This window comes from Antechinus flavipes, chromosome X (assembly GCF_016432865.1).
Source record: "Antechinus flavipes isolate AdamAnt ecotype Samford, QLD, Australia chromosome X, AdamAnt_v2, whole genome shotgun sequence".
Lineage (NCBI taxonomy): Eukaryota > Metazoa > Chordata > Mammalia > Dasyuromorphia > Dasyuridae > Antechinus > Antechinus flavipes.
Window position 1 is genome coordinate 37,758,233 of NC_067404.1, and position 14,605 is coordinate 37,772,837.

At 45.9% G+C, this 14,605-nt stretch overlaps 2 protein-coding genes across 4 annotated transcripts in view; both read left to right on the top strand.

Annotated features, from left to right (window-relative positions):
• Window positions 1-14,605, top strand: part of FGF13 (fibroblast growth factor 13) — a 532,490-nt gene that overhangs the window by 148,048 nt on the left and 369,837 nt on the right. The gene's annotated exons all lie outside the window — the stretch shown is intronic.
• On the top strand, window positions 1,729-3,162 carry LOC127542710 (exosome complex component MTR3-like). Its single transcript, XM_051968477.1, has one exon. The coding sequence runs from the start codon at window positions 1,761-1,763 to the stop codon at window positions 2,676-2,678; it is 918 nt and encodes a 305-aa protein (XP_051824437.1). The 5' UTR covers window positions 1,729-1,760; the 3' UTR covers window positions 2,679-3,162.

Here is a 14,605-nt window from a genome sequence, read left to right on the forward strand (position 1 = left end):
TGAATTTAGTGCTTTAGTCAACATCTTCTGGGAAAACTCCATTGACCTGGTAACCCCGCTGTAATTTATGGTCCAAGAGTTGTACTTTGGACATTGAAAGCTTACAACGAACTTATATTCTCCTAGCCAGAATGTGTATAAGGCATGGTTTTAATGTAGGTCTTCTGAATCCAAAGTCAGGCCTTTATTTACTCTACCACATGGCTTCTCGTGCTTACTGCTTTTCCTGTGAAATATATTTCCTGTCAAGAAGAAGCCTCTGAGCTCCCCAGGGTTCCTCTAGTTAAATAGAAATTCTGGTAGACCCTCCCAAATTGGAAAGCCTTTTGAGTTGATTATAGCAGCAGGGGAACGGGAACAATGTTGATTTGGAGATTTGTATCTGTACCGCTTAAGATATTACTTGGCATATATATTAGGTGTTTAATAAGATGCTTTCTAAAGAATCGGGTGCAGTGTACAAGCATGTTGGATTTGGAATCTCTGGAATAGCTTCAGAATTTGGCTTCTTACCCACGTGACTTTGGCCCACATGATTTGTGACTTTATTTTGTCATGTGTAAAAGATGGGGTTTGGGCCAAATGATCCCAGAATCCCTCGTGCTTGTAGCTCTGTGATCTTAAGTGTGCTGCCGGGCAGATTGCTCCCTGGTTTCGGTTTCCTTTCTGAAAATGAGGGGTCAGACTAGATGGCCCTTTTTCGCTCCAGAGGATCATGGGATCCTCTGCCCGGTATAATTTGATACAGAGAGGCTTGTCGCCAGCACTTTGGCCAACAAATGAACTTCAGGGTTATGACTACTCAGGAAATGAAAGGGGAAGAGCGATACAATGCTAGGGACCCCTCCTCAGAATAAGCTGAGAAAAAAATTCTAAATGAGAATTTCCCAGTGAGGTAGGGCCTCTCCTAGTGATCAGGGAAAAGTTGACTGTTCAGTAACTGAAACAGCTAAATCTTGCTTTGGGGGACAAGGCTGGTAGACTGAAGGTTGGGTTAGGTGGTCTCTAAATGAATGATTCTCTGGTCTAAGGTCACTTCTCTTCTTTGGGCCTTGTTTCCTGCTATGCAAAAGAAGATTTTGGACTTTGAGGTTTCTTTGAGCTTGAAGTCTGTTTTCCTATGAAGAAGCTGCTTAACCTGCTTAGGTCTCAGTTTCTTTCTGTACAAGTAGGAACTATCTTACAGACTTGTTAGAAGGCTCAAGGTAATATGTGTCAGGTGCTTTGCAATCCTTACAGAAACTGAGAAAGAGCGGTTCTTTTTATTGTGATTATTATGTGGAAACTGAGAAAGTTCTAAGGGCCTAGCTTTAGACCTAGGGTGCTAAAGCCCATCCCCTCGGGGAACTGTGGTTTCTTGCTTTGTGAAATGGAAGGCTTTGGACAACTGGCCTATGGGAAACCCTCCAGTGCTAGGTCTTTATTTCTATTTGGATATCCCCCAACCCCAATCCTCCTCAGTTTCCTTTTCTGGAAGGAAATAATTGAACTCAACTCCTGGGTTCTGACCCTCCCCCATCCCTCCGTACCCTCTCTCACTCCCTGCGATGCCGTGTATTACTCTAACCTATCAAAAAGCATGCTTGGGGGGGGGGGGCGGGGGAGATCTCGGAGCTGGCGCAGGGTTCCAGCGTGAGAATCTCGGCGCCCGGTCGCGTGACCTTACGGTTTCCCCGCGTCGAAGGTCACTGGCGGGAGAAGGAGTGTGTGACGCAGGCAAACAGAAGCTGCCATTGCTAGGCACCTATTGCTAAGCAGCCATGCCTGGTGATCACAAACGCATTCGAGGTCCAGAGGACTCGCAGCCGCCCATCCTTTACGCGCCTCCGGAGCAAATCGTCGAGGCCCAGGTTCGAGATTTCATCCCGAACCGGGACCCCCGGCGCCAGCGGCCTGTGTACGTCAGGGCAGGTCAGACCAGCCAGGCTACTGGCTCTTCTTACTTAGAATCAGGAGATACTAAGATAGTTGCTTCTGTGTACGGTCCACGCCAAGTGGAAGGGGGGGAGCCGCTGACCGGCCTCCAAGGGCGCCTGATATGCGACTTCCGCCGGGCACCTTTCTCGGGGAGGGGCAAAAGGAGAGCTCCTTCCAGCAACAACAGGGAGGAGAAGGAAATGAGCCTGGCACTTCAGGAAGCTCTCATGCCAGCAGTTCAGTTGCTGCGCTACCCCCGTGCCCAGCTCGAAGTTTACGTTTTGGTTCTCGAGGATGGTGGCGCAATTTTAGCATCTGGTATCATTGCCGCTTCCTTGGCCTTGGCAGACGCCGGCATAGAGATGTTCGACCTGGTGTCGGCGTGCAGCCTAGTTCTCTCCGGAGACGCCGATCCCGTTTGGCTCTTGGATCCCGTTCTATACGAGGAGCAGCAGGCCTCCGGTGGCCTTACCGTGGCCCTTATGCCCGTGCGCAACGAAGTGTCAGGCCTACTGGGCAGTTCGGAAGGCTGCAGCGCCGAGCTCTGGGCGGAAGGGGTGCGCCTCGGTATGGAAGGCTGTCAGCGCCTCTACACGACCCTGCACAAGTGCCTAGTGAGGTCCACCCGGAGAAGAAGACAAGAAGTCCAGATCCAGGCTCAAGCCCGGAGAGTAGCAGAGAGGGATTTAGCTGCCCAGGATCTCCCACCAACTCTACCACTTCCACCTGTTCCTCACTCTCCCGATGAGGCCTCCGAATAATCGGCCAGGTCCGGGTGCCCACCACTCAGCAACAGCGCCTCTCCCCATCCCCCAGCTGCGGCACTCCATGCAGACGCGACTCTCCACGAGGGGAGTCCAAACTTTCCTTTCCGTCCTTCCTCCGCCCCCCACGGTTTGATCCTTTGGAAAGCAGATGCCAGAGCCCAGTCCATCGCCCTCAAGCCCACTGGAACCGTCTCGCCTCCTGGAAACGGGAAAGCTGGCTCCCCACATCCTCTCCGCCCACTTCTCCCTCGGGAAAGCCGGAACACCTTCCACTTGCAGTGTGGTTCTCCAGAGACCCAGAGGACGGCACCGAGAGGAAAGGTGGAGGGAGACAGACGGAACCTGCTACGACATCCACATGAGGAGGGCCTCTTCCCAACTGCTACCCCACCCCCATCCACCCCCTTCCCCCCACCCTCAGTTCATTCTCTGATACGTATTTTCAAAACATTAATAAACATAAAAGAGTTCTAGAAAAGTTGTAGTGGTTGTGTGTTTTTGGAAAAGCACCCCCCCCAATGCTCAGGGCGGGAATGGGGACAGGGTAGGGAGGCCCCCATTGAGTTCAGGGCCAGGAGTGGGGCAGGGTAGGGAGACCCCCCATGGAGTTCTGAGCCAGGAGGTGGGTGGGTAGGGAGGCCCTCCATTGAGTTCTGGGCCAGGATGGGGGAGGATAGGGAGACCCCCCCCATGGAGTTCTGAGCCAGGAGGTGGGTGGGTAGGGAGACCCCCCCACATTGAGTTCAGGGCCAGGAGGGGAGCAGGATAGGGAGACCCCCCATTGAGTTCAGGGCCAGGATGTGGGTAGGTAGGGAGGACCCCCATGGAGTTCTGGGCCAGGATGTAGGTGGGTAGGGAGACCCCCCATTGATTTCTGGGCTAGGAGGTGGCGGGGTAGGGAGACCCCCCATTGAATTCTGGGCCAGGATGGGGGAAGATAGGGAGACCTCCCATGGAGTTCTAGGCCTGCATGGGGGAGGATAGGGAGACCCCCATGGAGTTCTGGGCCAGGATGGGGGAGGATAGGGAGACCCTCCTCTGAGTTCAGGGCTTTCAAGTATTTCTGTTCCACTGAGGCTTTTAAAGTAGTAGTGGCAGTATGGAGCTTTTCAAAAGATAGGTGGCTATTTATCCCCAAGATGATGATGTGCTCAGGGCCAGACCAATTTGATCCAATGAGCACCGAGTAACTGCTTTCCATCTGCAAATTATTATACTAGGTGCTGAGCGTACAAACAGAAATGAATCTGTCCCGGTTCTGGAAGAACTTAAAATGGGAAGTGGGCGATCCAACCTAAGTGCTGCTAACTAGTGTATCAGTCTGAAGAAGAGAAGGAGAGAATCCGAGCAACAAGAGAACCCAAAAGGTTCTGGGAAAACTAACAAACACATGAGTGGACTGGGGTCCATGGACTCTAAAGGTCTTTCTTATGCCGATCGCTCATATGTATCCCAAACAGAGTAACCCTTCCCCTATGTGACTGTCCTTTTAGGTAGGGCCTTTCTTTCCCTGGGAGACAGGGTTTTTCTTTTCTTCTACCAAGTTTTGGAATCGTTTGAAACGATGACTCTAAGAGGACAGCCGACAGCAGCTTTTCAGACGCCCGGGATAACTAACTGCCTCAGGGAAAGGGAGCATCCTGGCTATAACCAGCAAACCCTGAGCATGCAGGTGTGCAGAAAGACAGAAAGACCCAGAGATCCGGCTAGCTAGACAGCTACATTAGCATATATACACAGGCACATACAGATATAGGAAGGCATGGACATACACACACACACACACACACACACACACACACACACACACATACATACATACATATATGCTACCCATATCTACATAGTGTATATATACTATACACATATGGTATATCATATATAAAGATACTATGCAGTATATATGGATATACTTTCATTGTCCCAACACAACATTAATAATAATTATGTCATTGTATTAATATATAATGTAAAATAGAAACAAAACTATATGATATACCAAGATATTATAAAATACCTGTTTCTCCATATATGGATGAAGGGTACCCAATTCAACACGCTGGCCTGGACACAGAAGGAGGCAGGCCCCTGCCTGCCCAACATGTCCCCATTTCAGACTTTAACTCAATGGGGGGGCCTCCTTATCCTGCCCCCCTCTTGGCCCAGAACTCAATGGGGGGCCTCCTTACCCACCCACATCCTGGCCCAGAACTCAGTGGGGGGGCCTCCCTACCCTCCCCCATCCTGGCCCTGAACTCACAGAAATATTCTAAGAAAATAGCAGTCTAGCCAACCTTCTACTGACCTACATCATATGTTAACAAAATAGAGATTATTTCTCTCCTCTTGTGTGGAATATTAGAGAAAGATAGTCTTCCTATTATCGGAAATCTTTTAGAATTTGTTAGTCTCACTGGAAAGGATTAGCCAGGATTAGAACTTGGGCACAAAAGCTTGGACTCACATCTGTAGTGTATGCGGTCGGGAAGGAGAATTATTATTTGAACTCCAGCAGAGGCTCCGGTGTGGGGAAGCAAAGGTGTCCTGCCAACACGGGGCTTTCTTGCATCAGATACACCAGAGAATCTTAATTTTGTGTCCGAGAGTGTGTCATTGTAGAACCTCCAAGTTGGTTGATAGTGCAGAGGCCTTTTGGTCCAGCCCTTACTGACCAAGAATCCACTGGTCATCACATCAGACAAACAGTTATCAGCCTCTGCATCAAGATCTCCAGTGAAGAGGAAGAAGGTACTTCCTCCTGAGAAAGACCTCTGCTTTTGTATAGCTCTTATCACGATAGTGTTTTTCCTCACATCAATCTAAAATTTGGCCCTCTGTCTGCCACTCACTTTCCCTATTTCTGCCCTCTTAGACTAAATAGAGGGTAGCCAGGTGCCGTGGCAGATAGAACAGCAGGCCTCGAGTCAGGAAGTCTCATCTTCCTGGCCTCAGACACTTATTAACTGTGTGACCCTGGGCAAGTCACCAGTGCCCTTTTGCCTCAGTTCTTCATCTGTCACATGAACGGAGAAGGCAATGACAAGCCACTCTATTATCTCTGCCCCAGATAGGGTTCATAACTAAAAGACATGAGTGAAAACAGCCAAAATGCTAAGCCAGAGTGTGATCAATCTTCTGTCTGACATCCCTTTAAATATTTGAAGACAGTTATCAGTCCTCACCCTCACTCCCATTTCTACCTCCCACTTCCAACCGAATCTTTTTTTCCCAGGCTAAACAAAACTCAGTTCTTTGCATCATTTGCCACAGGTGTGATCTGAGCACTTTTGTCATCCTCCTTATTCAATTCTGGTTCTCTGACTTTATCACGATCTCCTTAAAATCTGACGCAGGTAGTCCGGGATTATTGGCAGCATTTTGCAGAAAAACAAACTGAGCTGCGAATGATCGGTGGCTTGGCCCATGGTTGTTGTTCTCAAGCGGTGTAGGTGAAGCTCAAAAGTGGGTCTTCTGACTAAGCCCAAGGCTCTTTTTCCCCCCCAAACATATCCTATATCATGGAGCCTTTCAACACGCAGGTCGGGGAAGATGATGACCTTCTTGCATCCTGGAATTCCACTTGAAGAGCCAGTTGCTGTTGCTTGGAGCTATGGACGCATCATATTGGATGGCTGAGGGGCCCCACGACCTTCATTTTCCAAAGTCTGTTCTTTGCTCTGCCCCGTGACTGCTGCTATTCTGGGCAACCAGGAAAGGGGCCTGCTTGGCTTTGTCCAGGAGGGTTGTCTCTGGTCATGTACTCTTTGGGTTCTGCACTTGAGGAAGCAGGCTCCTGACAGACTGAGCCGTCCCTTTGGCCTGAGGCAGGATGGGAGGGAAGTGTGGGGATTTTTTTAAATAACAGATCTCTTTGAGGGTTAAGTGGACTCAGTAAAGGTATAATTGAGCCTCAGTGAAAGTGCTGGCACTGAAGAGTTTCAGGACCGAACCACCTCTCTCATAATGCTAGTTAATTTACCCAGACAGTTGCTAATCTGAATTGACAAATATGAAGTAATTATACTGCTGTGCATTACCTACATATTAACATCTATTTATGTTGAAGCACTAGGCGGTAATGATAGAGTACGGCTAACGATTCGGTTTGGTTACTTAAAATCAAATTTTAATATTTTTTTAAAAGACAGATGATGCTGCATAATTTATCCAATTTCCCTAATAGTCATCTCACCCGAATTACGTGCAATTTGGTGGATATGGCCCCTTTAAATGTTTTATGAGCCGGTACAGTGGGAGACATATTACTTTATGTCATTGGGAGACATATTGCTATATCGTGTTAAGTATTTCAGAGACTTGAGCTTTTGTCTCATGGTTAGAGTATTCTTATTCAAAGGTATCTGCTTACTAAGACTATGTATATGTCTATATAGGTACACATATACATACACACGTTTATGCATATCTAATTTTTTTTAAATGGTCACTTAGTTAACAAAATGTTGGCCATTTTGAAATCACAGCGAAGGAGCGACGTAATAGATATTTCTTAGGGAGGTGAGTTTCATGGTGGTATATAGGGTAGAGCAAAGGTAGGAAGATTTAGACAAGGCAGTTACCTAGGACAGATGTTGCAATAATCTCTTCATTAGATGACAAGGGCTTTGACGTGGAAGCTCTAGGAAGGATGCAGAAGTGACACAGATCACCCACGTTGGGCAACAAAAACATTTTATGATTAGTTAACTGAGTGCAAAGGATATGGGAGTGAGTATAAATGGAGATAGGGAGATGTGATTTGTGGACTTTCCGGTCAGAGGGAGAGGATGAATGATACTTTCGTGCTGCAAATCACAAAGATGGCACGCAGTGGACATTTCATTGATAGGAGCTTTTTGGCTGGCCATGCATCTGCTATAGGTCTCATTCTGCTAGGAGTCCAGCATGAATTCTCTGCTTGCCTTGCTGATGGTTTTCTCTCTCAGTGAGTAGAAGTCTCCATGAAAATCAATGTTATTCTAGGCTTAAATCTGTGCTCCCTCCAAGGTTCTCTCTCTCTCAATGTGAATTTATATTTGACTTAGGGTATAATCCCTGGCTCCAATCTGTGGTTGGCTGTTAGGGATGCTCAAGAAAGGAACATAGTTGGCTCTCAGGATATATATATATATATCCTCAGCAGTTGTCTCCTTCCACGGGGATCTGTCTGCTTAGGATCTGTCGCTTAGGAATCTTACATTGCTTTTTCAACACAATTGATCATTGGTAGCATTCTGAAGCCTCTTGATGTCATTGCCTTCTGGGTGACACACCACTTGGATTCTTCAGAGATTATAGCATTTAATAATTTACAGTCACATAACGTCACTGTGAGAATATTGGTGTCATTAGTGTGGACTTTTGCTTCTTAGGGAGAAGCTTCAGCTCTAAATACTATTTGATTTCCCAAAGACAGCACAGTTGACTCTTTTCCTTCTCTTCAATCCCGAGTTTACTTCTCTGTTTGTTTGCCAAGTCCATGTGAGATGTGCTCATGGAACAACTTGATGTGCATTTTACGCAACCACGTGCCATAAACTGGGTAATAAGCATTTGCCATCTATTGGGTTTTTGGTTTGCAGAGTTAGGTAAAACCCTTTAGTGTGCTAGTGGATCTCATTCAGAAGCTCTGCAGTGTCATGGGGTTTGGTGCGCTCAGCACGCTGCCCTTTACGGATTGGACAATGTTATCATCGGTAGGGAGCCCTTCTCTCATTTGAACTCGACTCTGGACTTTTCCCACAAGATCTTCCCGTAGTGGAATGGAATACAGGTTCTCTCCGTTGGCAAAAACCCACAGAAAGTTGTCATAAACCCTGTAGTCTTCTGACAACCTAGCCTCCCCACACATGAATAGCTTTGCAAATCAGCTGAATGTTATGAATATTAATATCAAAATAGGATGTGGCTGTATAATCATTTGACTTCAAATATTTTCTTAAAAGGAAAACTCCATCACCCCCTGAGACTTGAACAGAGTGAGAAGGCATAGTATTTCTTCTGGATTGCTAAAGGTCAGAAATCAATAGACTTCTCAAAGACTCCCCTCGTCCGTGACTCATATGGTTTTTATCCCATAGGTCATTGGCAGCTTTCTTTGTTATCCTCAAGTAAATACTTGAGGAAAATCTGACTTTTCAAAGTTTACTTACCACTCCCTTGGCAACGGGTGGACTTTTCCTGTCTCGCAAGGCTGAAATATGCGGTTTGGGATCATCGCCCTTTCAGTTACTATTGAGAGAAACATCGGAGTTTCAGAGGCCAGCTCTTGAAGCAAAGGAAAGAGAAAGCAGAGAGATGTGCAGGGAAAGTCCACGCCAGCTGCTAGGAAATGGGAAGGGGAGATTGGTCCTGAATGGGTCAACTGAACTTGCAGGGTTGGATTTAACTAACCTTCTGTGAGCTAGGAACTGTGCTAGATAATAGAGAGGAGAAGGAAAAGGAAAGAAAGGAAGAAAAGGAGAAAGGGAGGGAGAGATAGAGAGGGAGAAGGAAAGGGAAAGGGGGAGAAGAGGATGAGGGGAGAGAGGAGAGAGGGAGGAGGAAGAACAGAAGGAGGGGAGACAAAAGGACAGAGGGAGGGGAAGGAAGAGAGACAGAGACAGACATATAGACAAACATATAGTGGGGTGAGGGGAGTGATAAAAAGAGATGAAGAGGAAAGGAGCGGGAGGGAGGAAAGAAAAGAGGGAGAGAAAACAGGCCCTGCTTTCAAGAGACTTAAATTCTGTGGACTAAGCTATCCTTGCCTGTTACTCATGCTAATTCCCCTTGATTGCTATGAATCCTAATTTGACCTTGAAAAAGCTTTCGGAGAGTCCTCTTTCTTGTTCCCATCTTTGCTTTGGAAAAGTTTTCTTGGCACTATGGAGTAGAAAGCCTAGTAGATTTGACTGTAGGGGAGCAATCCTCTAATTGTAGCCCAGCTTTTGCCTTCATGTGTGATGGTAGGGAGCCTCAGCCTTCTCTCGCCCTCATGGTCTTCTTGGGCCTGCCTGTTTTCTGAGCTCCCTTCCACCCCCTTCTATTCTTATGATGGCCTCTATTTATGTCTCTCTCTTCAAGGGACCCAGCTTATACCCAAAAAAGAAATGACCCACAATCCAAGTTAGGGTGCTCCCTTCCAAGTGAAGAGAGGAATAATAAATGTGCAAGGGAGGATTGGGCCTTTAGGCAAGTTATTGACCCCTATGGCCTCTGAGGTCTCTTCCAAATCAGAGAGTCTCTGATGGCCAGAGTTGTTATTATCAAGAACAGAACAGTACGCATGTAGTCCTTGGTGGGAGAGGGAAACCCGCAGGAACATCACTAAGTAATGCAGGTGTTGGAGATGCTAATTTCTGTTCTCCACCAGTGATTTGCTATTCAACTAGAATGTTGCAGATCATAATAAGACATGTAGTGACATAGAGACATCAGCTCATCCTCAACTAATTTTCACTTTTCTCTCACACTTGCTCTGTTGCAAAAGGTCATTTCAGTCACTAGCTAGCACGCTTTTATGAGTAATTGCTTTCTTCAACAACGCCAGTCATTGCAGATCCATGTGTGAGTTGTAGCTCTTTGGATGAGGTTTGGAGGCTTCTGATGGTAAGAGGCAGGGTTGGAAGCCCAGGAATGTCACTCAATGCCACCTGCTGTACAGCAAGCAGACTTAGTCATCTAATACTGTACCTCTAAGTAATCATCTAGTCCACATTGTACCTTGATGATGAGGACCCTCCATATTCTTTATACATAGAAACCTATTTATCTAATAATATGACTTCAGTTCTTGAGAGATCAAGTAATACATATTTATTATTGATATTTTTTTAATCCTCTGAATTTTCCTCTGTATCCTTCCCCCTCCTCCCTCCCCAGGAGCATCTTGGAGTAGAGTTCAAGTACCTGCTCCTTTTCTTACTGTCTTCATCAGTCTCATGGCCTGGACTTGATTTCAGAAACTTTCCTCTCTAACCAGTATTAGAGAAGGGTGTACATTGGACGAGCAAAGAAAAATGCCCAGAGTTGCCTTTGGCTAATGCTTGCTGGCTCAGCCACCAGATTGCCTTCATCCAGATTCTTCCAATATCCAAATCCCAGATTCCCCATCTGTGAAATAAGAGGGTTGGCCACTGGTTTCTGAGGGTTCTTCTAAATTTCTTAATTAATTCTACTTTTCAAGTTGTTATTTTCTTCAGTGGATTTTGTGTGTGTGTGTATTTGGCCAATTGTATTTTTTCAGGAATTGCCTTCCTTTTCCAAGCTGCTGACTCACTCTTGCATACCTTTGGGTTCGTTTCTCTTTTTTTCTTCTCCCTCTCTCATTTGCCTTTTAAAATGCTTTATGAGCACTTCTAAAAAGCCTCTTTGGGCTTGAGACCAATCCATATCACTCTTTGAGATTTCCTCTGTGGGCATTTTGTCCTCATCTGAGTTAATGTTTTGTTCTTCCCTGTCACAGTAGTGGTTTTCTATGGTTAAGGTTCTTTTCTGTTTCTTGCTCATTTTCTTTCTTTTTCTCCCCTCTCCATTTTGTGACTTTTATGGTGGAGCTCTCCTCCTGGGGTATAAAAGGTGCTGTCCCAAGTTTCTTGTGCAGCTTTGACTCTTGCCTTTGATCACACAATCCCCTTGTGGTTGGTATCTTGCTCACCACAGGGGATAGCCCTGCTCGATCTCTCTAGGAAACAGCTCGATTTCCTGGGCTGGCAATTGGCCTCATAGCATGGAGCTCTACCTGCTCTCTCTCAATAACAGTCTGGTTACTAGAAATGTCAATTTGCCAGGGGTTCCTCGTGTTTGGCATCTTGCTCGTAGCAGAGGGTAACCCTACCTGCTCCCTCCTAGCAATAGAATGATCTCCCAGGCTGGCATTTTGCCAGGGCCCCTTGGATTTGGTCTCACAGCAGGGAGTAGCCCTACCTGCTCTCTCCAGACAACAGTCTGGTTTTTCATGCTGGCAATTTGCCTTCTGTGCTGCAACTGGCAGCTGTCCCACTGGTCTGCTCTGCTACCGAGACAGGACCGAATCTACTGTGATTAAGACCCTCTCACTGACTTTCATGGACAACATCTGAGCTGAGCTGAGCACCCCTTTTACTCCCCCTTTCTTGAAATCTTTCCAATCTATCTTGAGGTGAAGAGTGATTTCAGTCTGTCAGACTCTGTTCAGAGGCTTAGTTTCATGTGGTTTTGGAAGGAAACTGGGAAACCTTGCGCAGTTTCTTGGCTTCACTCCACCATTTTGTCTGGTTATTCTAAATCTCACTCTGCCTGTGTCACTAAGTCACTTTCCTTGTGTGGGCTTCAGTGATCTGTCAGATTGAGGGTTTGTTTAAATTAAAGGATTTTTAAGGTCCCTTCTAGCTCCAAATTCTATGATTCTGTTATGGTCCATGTGTCCCACTGGGCAAGTCCTTTCCTTCTGGCTTTGTTTTCTCCTCTGTACAGTACAAGTATTAAACTGGGTATCTCTAAGATTCCTTCTGCCTCTGCCATTTTGTTCATTTAAGATTTTATTAGTGGAAAATAGTATGTGTGGACTTTTTGATTTTTAAATGTCAGGCCTAATTTCCATGAGCATTATTTTTCTGCGTACAGTCTATAATACATGAAATATTTATGAGTTTACCCATCCATTGACCCCCCTTTTTATTGGATGCTAAATACTAAAGACTCAGTAGTATCTGGCTGATACCAGTAATGCCAGTCTTCTTACCGTATAACTTTTGCCCTTGTACCTTCTTAATTCTTTGACCTATCACAATTCTAGCTAAATGATTATAAAGGAGAAAATCCTTATGTTCAGAGCTGTCCAACTGAGGGGCAGGTCCCCTTGTGAAGGCTAGGCTATTCTTAGCTCATACCTGCCTCCATCACTGGAAAGGTGCTAGCTCTGAAATTCCTACTTCTGGTCTTACCTATGTTCAAATCCTACCCCTGATACTTAGGACTTTTGTGACTCTGTGTCTTTCTATCTATCTGCCTGTCAGTCTATTTGCCTATTTATCTATCTAAGAGCTCTGGGCCTCAGGTTCTTTGTCTGTAGAATGAGGGACTGGACTAGATGGCCTCTGAGGTCCCTTCTAATTCCAGACCTGGAAACTAATGGTCTCATCTTCAAGCACAATATAATGAATGCCTGTCAGGGACAGTGTAGATAGATCGTAGATGGCCAGGCAGATTGGACTATAGAACTTATGTAGCCCAAGCCTGTCATTTGACAGATGACAAAACTGCCTCTTAGAAATGGGGAGTGATATATGCAAAGTAACATGGGCAGTAAAGGACAGAGTGGAACCCAGGTCCACTGCCAACAAATGTATTCCTCTTTCCACACCCCATGTGACCTCTTGTAGCCCCTTCCGATTCTGGGACTCTTTGATTTTCTCATTGCAGAATTTTTTCTGCTGTAAGCTCCTGTGGAAAGCTTCTTAGTGATGCTGCCTGCTCTCTCTGAGCTTGGCCTATGTAGCAAGGCAGAGGAAGCCCTGTGAAATACTTTCTTACAATGGAAAGGTCATTCTTTCATTGAGGTGAGAGGCTCTTTTGAGAGTGCTCTGTTAGGTAGTTCACGTAGGTGGTTCTTTGTGCCCTTTCCAGGGATGAGCAGCAACTCCACAAAAACATCTACCCTGTAGCCCTTTCCAACCAAATGGACCAAATGGGAGAAAACGCTTTGTTATAAATACCCAGAGCTGAGGCCTTTGCCTCTGACCTTTAGATGTGTGTGTGTGTGTGTGTGTGTGTGTGTGTGTGTGTGTGTGTGTGTGAAGGAGAGCTTTCCATAATGCAGGCTCCCCAGCTAGTGAGCTTGTGACATTTCTTTGTCAGTACATATATGTGGAATGGTGAGGAGATGATGGCTGACATTTGTAATCCTCCACCATCTTGCCAACAGGAGTATTGTTATGTGCCTCAGGCAGAGGTCCCTCCAGAGTCGCCGTTGAAAGTCACTTTTGACTGGGCCCCAGCCGATCAGAGGAAACTCAGGTTGCTTTTATGCCATGGGGGTCTATATGCTATTGAAAGCTAGCTCTCCGGGCATCCTTTTAGCAAGGCCTGAGCCTTCCTTCCGGCCTCACAGTGAAATCTGTGGTAAGCATTTCAAGAAAAAAAATGCATTTTTCTTCTAAAAGATATTTGGTCCCTGTTGGATGGTATAACTGTGCTTTATCTTGAGTCCCCGTGGCTATATCTCTACCAGCTCGGAATAACTGGTTAAAAGATGCAGCATTTAATCAGTCACCGAGCTGTATTGTCTGCGGGGCATGCAACACAATAGCTCCATTCACTGATGCATCCTGCATACCTGACTTCAATAGGTTTATGGCATTTCCTCAATAGAACTTTGTAGGTGATCCATGCTATGTTGAGCTTGATTGGATGAATCGGTACAAAGACCATCTTGGGTGAAGTTCACTTGTAGAGAAAAATGTCTGTGGTTGGTAGCATGGCAAAGGGGATGGGAAACAATTCCATTGAACAGTTGTTCTTTGTACCTCATCCATTTCATACCTCAAGCCATTTCAGCATCCCTGTTATAACTTTATCTATCTGTCTATCATCCATCTATCATCCATCCATCCATCCATCCATCCATCATCTTTCCATCTATCTATCATCCATCTGTCTATCATCCATCATCTATCCATCTACCTATCATCCATCCATCATCTATCCATCTATCATCTATCCATCTGTCTGTCTATCTATTTATCATCTATCTATCATCCATCATCTATCCATCTATTTATCATCCATCCGTCTGTCCGTCTATCTATCATCTCTCTAAGGTCTCTCTCTCTCTCTATCATCCATCATCTATCCATCTATCTAGCTATTATCTATCCATCCATCCGTTTGTCCATCTGTCTATCTATCTGTCACACCTAGACTCTCTGAGGAATTTCCACTGATTGTTCCCTTTAACATTC

What these genes read in the sequence shown, in the direction of transcription:
- LOC127542710 (XM_051968477.1), top strand. Translation starts at nt 1,761, where the DNA reads ATGCCTGGTGATCACAAACGCATTCGAGGTCCAGAGGACTCGCAGCCG.